Source organism: Chlamydotis macqueenii, chromosome 15, assembly GCF_036417535.1.
Source record: "Chlamydotis macqueenii isolate bChlMac1 chromosome 15, bChlMac1.mat, whole genome shotgun sequence".
Lineage (NCBI taxonomy): Eukaryota > Metazoa > Chordata > Aves > Otidiformes > Otididae > Chlamydotis > Chlamydotis macqueenii.
Genome location: NC_141570.1, coordinates 8,961,001 through 8,973,559, shown reverse-complemented (window position 1 = coordinate 8,973,559; position 12,559 = coordinate 8,961,001). Strand labels below are relative to the sequence as shown.

General features: G+C 39.3%; 1 protein-coding gene across 2 annotated transcripts in view; it reads left to right on the top strand.

The window, feature by feature from the left end:
- Positions 1 to 12,205, top strand: part of VPS35L (VPS35 endosomal protein sorting factor like) — a 53,399-nt gene extending 41,194 nt beyond the window's left edge. For both annotated transcript variants that reach the window (XM_086760067.1, XM_086760066.1), the window contains 4 exons: positions 1,856 to 2,021; positions 3,785 to 3,903; positions 10,780 to 10,926; positions 11,437 to 12,205. In XM_086760067.1, coding sequence (XP_086616193.1) covers positions 1,856 to 2,021; positions 3,785 to 3,903; positions 10,780 to 10,926; positions 11,437 to 11,535 — 531 coding nt within the window. In that variant the 3' untranslated portion in view covers positions 11,536 to 12,205. The remainder of the gene's footprint in view (positions 1 to 1,855; positions 2,022 to 3,784; positions 3,904 to 10,779; positions 10,927 to 11,436) is intronic.
- Positions 12,206 to 12,559: the final 354 nt, after the last annotated feature.

Genomic DNA, 12,559 nt, shown 5'->3' with positions numbered 1-12,559 from the left:
GTAGGACATGTGGTGGTTAGTGTTCCATGAGCCAGCTGAACCGATTTGCTCGCTGGCTGTAAAATCATTCACCCCAATGCAAAATGGGGAGGCAGAACAATTGTTCAGAGGTGGAGGTACCGCATTGCCTCTCTCAGTAGCATCTTGCACTTAACTGGATTTGGAATAGAGTGAAATCTCCCCATCATTTAACTGTGTAAACATAATTTACTGTTTTAATAGATCCTTGCAGAAAAGTGGTATTTTCTGAGCACTCAAAATCTGACACCTGAGGAGGGGAAAAATACAGAGCTCTAGTTTCTGTTAGTTTCAGTTAGTTTCTTTGTTACGTATTTCCTGATCTTTTGAGTGAAAACAATAATTAGAAGATGTGTTCTGGCATAACCTTCCTCTTCTGATGAATATTTCACAAAATACTACCATTCTACACCCTTCCAGTTTTTAACCAATTGTCAAGTTTAAATAGAGAGATATGTGTAATCTTCCTTCCTGTAGTTTCAGCTATAGCTAAAAGATGAGGAAAAATTGCAAACTAGTCTGGAGGACTTGAGATAAAACTTCTATAGCCAAGATACTTTCACCTTAGAGAAGAAAGACAGGCCTCTGACCCACAAGATTTCACTGCAGTGGAAACCTAACGCTTGAAGATTTTTACCTCCCTCTGTTAACAGCTCTGGTCCTCTCTGAGAAGATTCTTCTTTCCCAACAAGGGTTGGCTTAGTATCATGGCATGCTGGAAAAAAATAATAAATGTTGAGGTTTATTAATTTGTTCTTGGAGAAAGTAGGTTGGTCCTCCTTAATGAAACATTCCTTACGGTTTCTTCCTTCCTTTTTTTCTTTGAATGCGTATTTGGTGAAGCAACACACAGTATAGTGCTGTCCGAATCTTCATAATCAGGGCAGCGTATTCTCCTTTTTCCAGCTGAAGGGATCTCCCAAGCCATGCTTGCTCAGCAACGTGGAGGTGCTGTGTTCTTAGAAAAGGCTAGTTGCCACTGTGACGTAGTGTGCTGCCCACTGACTGCAGAAGTAAGACTTCAAAGGAAGGCTATGTCAGAACTGGATGCTCCTCAGAGAAGTTACTCAGATCATTAAGAGATGATTGAAGGAGGGAGATCGAGCCTCTCAGATTCAATAATGAAGAAGAACTTGCAATGAAATAAGGATTCAGAAATTAGCTTCCATATTTTTTTCTCCTGTTTACAGGATACATGATAAGGAAACGTCCTCAGTGGACTGTGATTTGTCCTAAATATGTTGGTATCATTGCACCAACTGCCAGCTTGAAATAAGCTGGGTACAGTATTAAAACTGCTTGCAAAAACTCATAGCTTACGTAAAGCCGTTGTCTTTATATTTTTTTTTGTATTAAAAGATTGTTGATTTGCTATAACTTTGGTTTCCCAGTGGAGGTGTTCTTCTGAAACTCATAATTATATGAGTGATATACTTGTTTCTATAGCTTACTGACATTATTTTAATAAAAAAAAAATCCTGCCCAGTGTGTTTAATTTGAGAGGCTTAGCTGTTAAGAAGCTGACAATTAATTTTGTACTACTTGCTCATGACTGGAAAACAAGGCATTTCAAAGTTGGTCTGTGGAGGCTGCCTAGATTTGAGTTTATGATTATGGGTCAAACGGGCATTTTAGAAAGAAACTGGAACAAATTTTTTAAAGTATTTGCAGAAAGCACACTTCAGAAAAGTAGTTATCAGCTTTAATTATATTGTGGGTTTGGCTTTTATAGAGCTAGTATTGTGACTCTAAACCCCTGAATGACTGCAGATAATCTCATTTTTGTTTTGGGGTTGTTGTGGTGGTGTTTGTGACTTACCTCTTCTCTTCTCTGTAGGATCATCCAGAACAAGGAGTGTTGTTTCTTGTGCGAGGATTACTAAATGTGATCCAGGATTATACTTGGGAAGACAACAGCGATGACAAAGTCAGGATTTATACTAATGTTTTGCATCTGCTGTCTGCAATGACTCAAGAAGCATATATCTACCATGTAGATAAAGGTAATGCGTACGGGTGGCTCTGGATGCTTGCATTCCACCACGCAATTTGTAGTACTGTGTTATCACCGTACCTAGTTAATGAAAATCAATGGTAGTCAGTCTTACAGAATTGCATTGTAAGTCCCAGTATTGTAACTTAAAATAATCAAAGGAGGTGGCTGCCAAACAGATGTAGTCTGTTCTTTGAAGTGAATCTTGCAGAGTGGTTTACTTAGTTTGTTCCTGGTCTTGTTGATGAGGATACTTAGAACTGAACTTTTCAAGTAAATATTAGAACTTTATACATATGGAGTGTTTTCTTTTAGTCTAAAGTATCAACTAGACTTATCGTTGGTGTTTCATTCACATTTATTAACAATTCCAGTTTTTGGAAAGTAATGTCAGGTCTTTGTTATTTAAATGATGTATTTGCTGCTTTGAAGGCAGGCTTTCAGCTTTGGAAATTGGGTGGGGACTTAGAAAAATCTTCAGAATAGCTAGGAAAAAAAAATTAAAGATTTTTAATTTTGTAAAATGGCTGTAGTTTTTTTTGTAATAATATTTTGATGGCTCTAAAATTTGAGTGTTTGCCTTCTGATCATAGAGCAGTTACTAAATTAAGGTAGAGGATTAATTGAATCTTCTAAAGCATACTGGCAAGATTGGTCTGAGAGGCCAAGCTAGTTTGGCTTTTTCTTTTAGTTGCACAGGACTGTCACAGAGAGGCAGGCTGGAATATATTCTGCAGTTCTTCTGGTGAATAGTTTGTCAGAGTTACCAGCTATGATAAGAATCTCTCTTGCAGTTAGCAGTACAGAAAATAGTTGGCAGTTGAACAACGACTCTTCAGTAAATCTGCTGTTCAAATTCTGTAAGGAAACATGGTTTAGCTGCTTTTTCTTTCTTTCAGTTTTTTATATGACCAAAATAACTGCATAATCCCAAGATGAGAAATTCAAATGAATTAGATTTCAATGGACAGATTGCATGGAAATTTAAATTAATAATCTTTCCCCTGTAAGTTGGATGATTTTTTTTTTTCCTAGGTGGACTATATACCTTAGCTTTTAAAATGAAGTTTACTTGGGAACAGGGGATCATCTTTTATCTTATGTGCTCTCTGATTTGCCCAGAATACACTTAAACTTACACATTTCTTGTAACTTAGTAAAACATTATAAATAAATGAAGCCAAAACACATGTTTAAAATCACTATTATATAAGCTCTGAAAACTTCAAGAGCTCTTTCCCTCAAAAAAATCCTTCAAGGGCTTTGAAATTGAAAATACAGTTTCTGAATTTCTATCTGTGACTTTGAGGTAATCAAGACTTTAGGGGAAAAAAAAAAATAAAATGCACTTTCCTTTAAAAATCTTGTTGTTTTCACTAAGAAAAACATAAAGTGTTTGGCCCAGTCCTGCTGTCACTGAAGATGATGGCCGAGTTCTTCTAAACTGATGGGAGCAGGTAGTCTATTTCTGTGGAAAAAGTGAAAATTGACATTATATGTTGCTTTGCATTTAAGTCTAGCAGATATTTTTGAACCTGACTGCATCCAGGAATACAGGGCTGTTTTTAAGCTAGAAGATTCTTCTTGTTTTGTTCCTAAAATCAATAGGATATAGGGGGCAACCAAGTGGTATGCACTTAAACTGTTTGTTTTTCAAGGAGGAGGGTCATTTTATAACTTCCAAATCTGGTCTTCTATAAATAGCTGGTGTTTTCAGCAACAAACAAATGCATAGCTCTTTAGCCAGACCTAAGCTTGAATTCATCTCTGCAGTTGATTCCAATGATACCCTGTATGGTGGAGACTCCAAGTTCCTGGCTGAAATTAATAAACTGTGTGAAACAGTGATAGCACAGATCCTGGATCATCTGAAAACCCTTGGAAAAGAGGAGGTATGTTCTTACTCAGCTTGATTCAATACAAAACCTGTTGAGTTGAATAAATGGATCACCTTCTTGACCAGGCATTGGTCTTCTAGAAAGCTGCAAGAACTTTACGACGACAGGAAATTAGGTAATTTTACTTGTTTAAAAAGTGAGTCAATTGCGTAGGCAGGCTTGTGGTGGAAAGACCTAATGATGTGAAAGAGATCATGTAGCAATTATAATCCATTTTTAAGATGCAGGCTAAAGTTACCTGCTTAGCTGTGTGCTGTACGTGGATGGTCTGCTAGAACTGAGAAGCAGTAGAAGCTGCTTTGGTTACTGTGTGGTATCGATTCTGGCAGTGCACCGAAGGATATGGTTCTGCTGCGGTACAAAATGATGGCTGCAGAGCACCATGGTGAGGTTAGAGTTCGCTTTAAATTAACCAGCTTGAGCCCTAGCGTAGTCTGGTTATGGAAATATGATGCTCAGTGGGGGATAACTTTTTTTTCTTATGAGACTCTTTCTGCCTATAATGAGCTCCATGATGCTGATATTGCACTTACTGTCCTAAGCTAGAGCAGTGCCGCAGTCACTTCTTTGATTGTGACAATCTGCTTCTGGCTGTCACCTTTCTCACTCTGTAAATAAACTGTATTTTCTTGCTAGCAGAGTTAACAGTAGCCTGAAATGTCCACTTCTGTAAAGGGCAAAGTGGGAATTCACAGTTAAGTCTGTTATTGGGTAAAATACAGTGGAAACCATCTTTAATTTGTAAAAGTTTTGCATCTCAGACACTAGGACGAGGTCAGGAGAGAAGTGCAGAGGGAGGGAAGGTGTTTTGGCTTTACCTTGTTTTTAGTGCAGAGTTATATTTGTTCAATATAAAATAAAGAAAACTCTGGGCAGCTTATTGGATTTCTTGATTGGGGTTCAGAGGCTCTGAGAGATCAAATATAGCTTAATGGATTGTATGTGAAAGGCAGGTGACTAATGTTTTCAGTATTACTGAAATAATGAGAACTTCTGTTCTGGTAATGTTCCTGTTTCTGAGATTAAACCCCTCCACAACTTCCTAATCGCCCCTCGCTAAAGTGCCGTATAATGATAGAAATCCTGTGGCTTGTAGGCTGAAGTGGGAGGGCAGGGGATGATTAATTTCATGGAATTTTTTAGGTAGCCTGTTTGCACAGTAGCCTGTAGTGTTTGCCAATACAGAATGTGTTGTCATACATACTTTGAGGTCACTATGCTAAGTTTAGCCGTTTCTCTATTTCCGCTATCCTGTTTATCCTTCCTTGAGCAATTGTAGAGATGTAAGATGAATAAATAGTTTTTCAAAAGCCTCTACATCATTGTATGCATCACCACAGTCAATAGCAGTTCTTTTTCAGAACAATAGCAGCAGAAAACAACCATTCTTACACAGCTAAGAATGTCCAAGCAAGTACTGGAAGAAGATTTTTAACAGAGGTTTCAGCACTGTGGGTTGTATATTGAGGATTTTTTGCATTTGATTCCTATATATGGAGTATGTGGGTGGGAATGTTTATAGGGCTTGAAATCTAGGGTTTCTGAAAGGCTTTTTTTTTTTTTTTCTTTCTGCTTTCAAGCGTAATACTTTCAGTAATGAGATCCTGTGTTATTTCACTGAAGGAGTTGTTGTATACAAAACTAGATTTAAAGTTAAGCAGCATGGATATCGGTCCTTGTCCTGCCTTTGCCTGTGTGGCCTTGGATTTACTCCTCTGTCCATCCTTATTTACAAAGAGGGGGAGCATTTATTTTGCTTTGTTGAGTAAAAGTCCTTGAGAGCTTTAGATAAAATTGTGTTGTAAGAATGAATAGTTTTTTGAGGAAGGTGGTGTTGCTGAGGAAAGAGGCGATGAGAATATTGTCAGAGACCTCCATTTGCGCCAAAGTGGTAATAAAATCACTGTGGTATTTGGATTGCTTCAGTGTTGGTGACCTGTTATTATTCATCTGCTTGGCTGCTCATTTAAATGAACAAGCTTCTGATGATACTGGGTTTTAACTGGTTCATTTCCTTTAAAAGCTGTAAAGGAAAATAAATTTTTCTCACAATAAAATACTTTCTCCAGAATGGCAATTCGGAAGAGAACAATGCATCTTAACACAGTGTGGTCTTTTTGCACTATTGGAGAATGCTTCATTTACGTTACAGTGTTTGAATGGAAATTTTCTCTTCTGGACAGTTGTGTAAAGTTCAAGCTGTTCCTGGTGATGCGAGCATGTATCAGTGAATCCTCTGCCTTTGTGTGGGTGGAAAACTAATCTTACGCTCCAGATTTCTTAGAAATGTAAATACTTTGTCTCTTGCTACTCAGTGATAGATGTCCAGTTGGAGTATGTTTTACTGAAACAGGACTTTTGATCCAAAGCATTCAGAGCGTGCTGTTCTGTCCTCGGCACTGCCACGTTGGGATGGCAGTCTGCCCGCGTGCGCTATGATAGATACTGGACTTCTTGTAGCGAGTATCAAAAACTGAGCAGTAGAAAGCAATTCCTGGGTAGGCTCTTGAGGCTTCTGCTTTCAACACAACTGGTTTTTAATTTTATATAAACTTTAAATAAAGTTCTGTTGATTTCACATGTGTTTGAATACTGAACTCCAAGCAGAGCTGGACATTGCTCTCTGTTTGTGTATGGGTGTGTTTAAATTGAGAAGAGATCGCTCATCGTGAAGGATTTTCTGGCCAAGATTTTCTAAAGGTGGTTAAACATTTTGTTCCTCTTTGGGAGGAGGGAGGCAAGGGCATTTACCTGCTGCCGTTTCCAGAAGATGCTGCGGGTGGTGGAGATGCCTGTTTGGCGTGCTCGCAGCTTGGCTGCTGGTGACTTGGCAAGAGGATGGGTGCGTAGCAATGAGGAACTGGGGCTGTAAGTGCCTATCAGCTCCACTCATTTGTCTCAGAGTTGGACAGTCCTAACTCGCAGATTAATCCTTGTATTACACATTTGTCTCTGCCATGGTGGCAGAGTTTAAAGGCTAGAAATAGTTAGATTGGGAACATTGTTTCTGCATGTTTGTAAGATAATTGGTAAATGGGGGAAACCAAGGTAAATAAATGAGGATTCTGCTAAAGGCCTGCAGCGGGATTACTGAGTATGGCTTTGGAAAGTATGGTCTGGTCCTCCATGAACCACGGGTTCCACGCAGAGCACATCTTTGTTGGATTAATTTTAGAGGGAAATCAAACTGATGTGAGCAGCACTGTGAATATAGAAAGCTTTAAAAACAGATTAAGGACTCTGAAATAGAGATGAATTTACTGCCAGTATAGAGCTAGGAGTAAAGTGTTGCAGCCTGCCTTAACCAAGAGGTACGCTACTGCACCCTGAGCCAGCAGAAGCTGTCACTGAGACCGAGTACTCTAGAGGGAGGTTCTGGATGGCTTTTTCAAGGATTGAAAAAGGAAGCACTCACACACATCTTGGTGTGCTAGAGGAGTGGTGAAATAGGGCATATCCATCCTTTTGTGTGGTATAGGAGCTCCCAGCAGCTTGGTTCTTGGTGTTTTCTCAAATCATTATTTCCTTTTATTATAAATGAACTCATGTTAGCCACCGTTGGTGCTAGGTGCTCCATTTATCCCATGTTAGGATAGTTGTGTAATGAGAGAGCTGAGAACCTGGTCTGTCCTGTGTAGCTTGTGATCTTTTCCAGTGAGCTAGTAGATGTTAAATGGTTCCCAAAGGGCTTCACGTAGGAGTGTTTAAGGAAAGGCAAGGCTGCCTGTCATGGCTTTCTTTAGGAATATTTAGATTTGAATCACAAGGATGTAACCACCAGCATCACAGTAATGCTGGAATTAATTTCAGGCGGGATAGTTTCAGGTACTACTAGCAAACAGATGCTGTATCAGCGTGGAGATTCAGCCTAGACTGATATATTTAGTGTCTTGGAGGAGCCTTACAGCCCATGCTGAGCTCTGTGCTGCCACAGATGGACTGTTAACGAGTATCAGACCCGGTTATTTTCAAAGCTGTACACAGAGCAGCAGCAGGCTAGATGCACCTTCAGAGGAGCAACATATCTAAATACACAAATGCTTTTCTAACAGAAGGCTCAAGGAATCCTAATGACATAAATGTCTGGCAAAAGTCACTGAAAGACAGGAATGAATACTTGAATTGCCAGCCAGGATTTTGTGAAATACAAAGTTACGTGGTCCATTACATGAAAGATCCTATTTTTTTTCTGTTAGGCTATATGAAATTTGGACATTGCTCCACGCTTTGGTGGAGGGGCTAGGACACAAGGGAGTCAAGTTCTGGGATGGTTTAGTTTGTTCTTTGTCTCGTTGTCATCAGCATGATTCCCAATATTATGGCAAACATGCTGCCTAGAAGGCTGGCAATTCTTTTTGATGTGGGAATTGCTAGTCCCATGATGTATGTGGTTGCCAAGTAGCTGAGCTGTTGCTTTCTCCTTGCTGCCTGTGAATACATCCTGTGAGCTGGGCTGCCACCCACAATTCAGTCTCAGTTATGTCAGCAGCCTTGGCAGCATGCTGGCATAAATATCTCCCTCGGGTTGGAGATTGGTGCCATGTTACACAAAGATTTCTGTTCATCATTGTGTGAAGCCTTGTCTGACTCTTCTCGTTCATTTTCAGCCGTGGTGGGATTTACTGTGTACCTGAGCCTGCCTCCCCCTGCACTTTGTATTGTGTAACTGATGAGCAGGTGCCAAAATCCTGTCTGCACCCCAGTACGATGAGAGTTAGTGTGCATTTCATTCTTCCAGCTTTTTAATGTGTTTCTAGATCCTTTTTGAAGTATGATCCTTTTTGAAGTACGTATGTTTCAAATTAGTCAAAATGTCATCTTTAAAGAATGGACTTTGTATTTGCATTGATGCTGCCTGGAAAACCTTGTTAGCTGATACTCAGACTGGAGTACTGCTGCTTTTGCATTCTGTACAATAATTTCTGTCCTTGTGAGGAAACCTCCAAGCAATTTCCAGGATCCTCTTTGAGGTTTGTATTCAGCAGAAGACACACAGGCATTAGATGGTCAATGGGAAGCGTTGTGGGTAACACCTTATTTTGCTAATCCAGGATACAAAGTGATGTGGCAGGTGGAAGGCTGTATGCCTTGTGAATAATGTGGCAAAACATGGACTAGCTGGCTGTATCCTGTATCTCTTTTTTCCCAAAGGATGTTAGTCCTACAAGAGAAATAAGACAGTAATAGTTAAGCATAACTACTTTCCCTTTTATTGTCTTTTTGAGTTGTATTTCTGCTCTTTGTGTTACTACTGCTGGAGTAGACTGATCAATTGTATTTCTCTGTCTGGTAGGGAGTACAGTTCAACACTCCCAAGTCATGGTTGTAGTGTTAGCCTGTTAACAGGTTTTGGAGCTACTGGAATGGAAATTGCTAATGTAAACTGTTACAGGAAGAGCTGTCATCTTGGTGGCTTCATGTAATTAATTTAGTGCTTAGGGAACTTCTCCTGGGGCCTTGAGCAGCTGTGGGCATTGCATGTGCATGCGTGTGTGTGTGTGCGTGCACATGGTTTCTGATGTGTCAGATTTGTTCTGCATGTACAAATCTACTGTGTGTCACGTACGTACAGTAGCGGTCTGATGCTTCTAGTTTGGGGCATGCTGTGTCCTCTAGTTAGACAATTCTTTAATGGCATGGCTTCCTCTTTTCCCGTATTTTTCTGGAGGACTGATAGATAGCTCAGTGTGTGCCATTTCTTTGATTAATAGCATCTGACCTCTCTTCTGCTGGCAGTGAGAAGGGAAATTAATTTACTTTCTGTCCCTTAGGGAAAAGGCAGAGGCTGCATGGCTGCATTGGTGTAATGTCAGGAGCGCACAAGTCAGAGATCACTGCTCGCCTCTTACCCCAATCTCTGCCTCGTTCCTCCTGTAACTTCATATCTGAGCGCTGTGTATCAGCTACCCTAACGTGTACTGAGCTGAGAGGGCTGAAGTGAAGTATTGGGTTCATTAATCGAGGTGCTCAGCTGACAGTTTTAACTACTACTCTGCTGCTGTGGTTTCTGTGCAAGATGGAGGTTTTATCAGTGGTGTTTCTTGAGCAAAACACAAAGGACAGCTGCAGCAAAGCAGTATAAACAAATACTACATCTCAGATGCATCCAATAATAATTTGTCCTTTTAAAGCTTATTTTGTAGGAATAGGCAGAATCTAAAATAGCATTTTAATTACTTCTGTTTTCTACTCACCCCAGATCAGGGTGGTAGCACCTTGGAAGCTTAGTGCAAGATTGTCCGTGCGCCAGAACTCCTCTGTGGAGGCCAAAAGGCGTGGTGCTCCTCCATGGTAGATTACCACAAAGCAGGGTCCCTCCTCAGCAATTTTAGGGAAAGTAGCTGCAAATATGGTGCACATATGTTGGTATCATTGAAGTTTCAGTGGAAGAACAGCAGAGGAAAAGTGTCTTTGATTAAATAAATAAAAGTAGAATGGACTGCTGGAAAAAGCCTGGAGTTGCATTAATCTGGATTGATGATCGTGGTCTCTCTAAAAAATACATAGCTGTTGGTGATGTAAGGGCGAGGTTGGCTGATGGGAGGGTGATTGTGTGCAATTGTAGGGAGTCTTGAGTTAAAAATGTGTCAGTGCTACGTACTGTGCAGTGCCAAAGTGGTATGAGATGTACCAGTCTTGTGTAGTTACTTTATTTACAGCAGCTTAGGTTGATGCATGATTATCACTGCTTGTTGCATTTTAAATGGAACGTGGAAACTGTGCTCGTATTCTTCTGTCTGTAATTATTGCTGGGTGTTACAGAATGAGGATCTGCCCCTTGCACTTCTAAGAGTTCAGAGAACCAGAGAGATTATGTTGGGTATTCTGGGATGATAATATGATAATCTAGGAATTTTTTTTTCATTTTAGACCCTAAAGCGACAGAGCCAGTTGGCGCTTTATTTCTTTAACACTATTTTAGCTCATGGAGATCTACGAAACAACAAACTGAACCAGCTTTCAGTCAATCTCTGGAATCTCGCTCAGAAACATGGCTTTGCTGACACCAAGAGTATGGTAAGGAAAACAGATAATGCAGACAAATTTTAGTTCTTAAGATATTTTTTCAACTTCTCATTTGGGAAAAGGTAACACTTTCTTATCTGAATAAACCTAATCTCTTTACATGTTGCTTAAAAAAAAAAGCTTTCAAAAAACCCCTTATTTTTTAAATGCTTCTTAATGAATAAGCAGCTTCTCATATTTCAAGGTGTTTGTATCTAACACTTTTAAATGTATTTCACACATTAAAGAACCTGGAAATGTTCGGTGCTATAAATTTTTTTCAGTACAGAAAACTATCTTTAAGAGAAATACAGCATTTTTATTTAGTGGAGGAACTGCATGGTGTAAGCTTGGAAAGTGGGTATTCCAGAGCCTTTTAAGAAAGATATACGAGCTCCGGGGTAAGAAATGCAAGTGAAATTTAGGGAAAATCATTAAGACACCTTCACGTAGATTAAATGATGGCCTGTGAAATGAGAAAAGACAGTAAAAATCTCAAAATACCTTTCTTTTCATACCAAGGTGAAAACACTAGAATACATCAAGAAGCGAAGCAAACAACCTGAAATGAATCACTTCACAGACTTGGCCCTTCGGCTTCCTCTCCAGTCCAGGACCTGAGGAATATCTCTTTTCCAAGGAGTCATCTGTACAAGAGAGCACGTAGCCAAGGCCAGAAATCACTTATCTAGATTTTGACTGGAAGAGTTCAGTGTATTTTTCTTTTACTTAGTGTGACAGATTTACTTGGACACAGGTGAAAGTAAAACTGTTCTGTGCAATAATTTAACTTGAATTTATCTTTCCAGTTTTACCACTATATTCTTATTTTAAATGCTGAATTAGATTCAGTATAGGGTATTTTGAACCTCTGTGGTTGCAAAAGCCTTTCCAAATTTCATCTGTTGTCATTTAAGCAACAAAGGAAGAAGATAATCTGCACGGATCAATTCCCAGCCTCCAAACTGCATCCCACTTGCAGAACAGTCTTTCTCCTGTGTAGAAAGCAGTATTTCAATACAGTAATCCTACTAAGTCATCTTTCTGCTTTGGAATGCTGCCAACATGTGTTTGGTCAGTTCCAGTAAGAGAAAAAAGGCTGGGGTGTTACTGTTCTAATTTCTGTAATACATTTTCACAGATGTGTTTATGCTTTCATTTTAGCTCAATGGTGTTTTGTAAAATTGAAGGAATCTTTAAGTGCTGTCTGCAAAGGAAAATGGAAATGTATGCAAAGTACTCTATATTTGCAAAGTACACTGTATCACTGAATAAAACAATTTGCAGTTCATCTGTTTGTTCTAGGGGAGTTTCTTTGCGTATACAAATTTATCACCGTACCCTTGAGGAATTCAGTTACATGTACTGCGATTATACCTAACAGATTTCACTCTCACCACTTCTGTCCTCAGTAAGGAACCATGGTGAGATCTTGCATCTATTGCTTCTTTTGCTTAGTTCTAAGTACTTTAATGAGCTAAATCATTATATGGATATTAAGATATATTTTTACACAAAAATGTTTTATTTTGTTAAGGCTGAACAAGTAATCGGTTTTGCTAGAACAGTATATTTAAAGAGTTAGCAAGCTAATAATAAATAACACCCAAATTATTAAACCATTCTTGCATGTTTTTCATCTCCT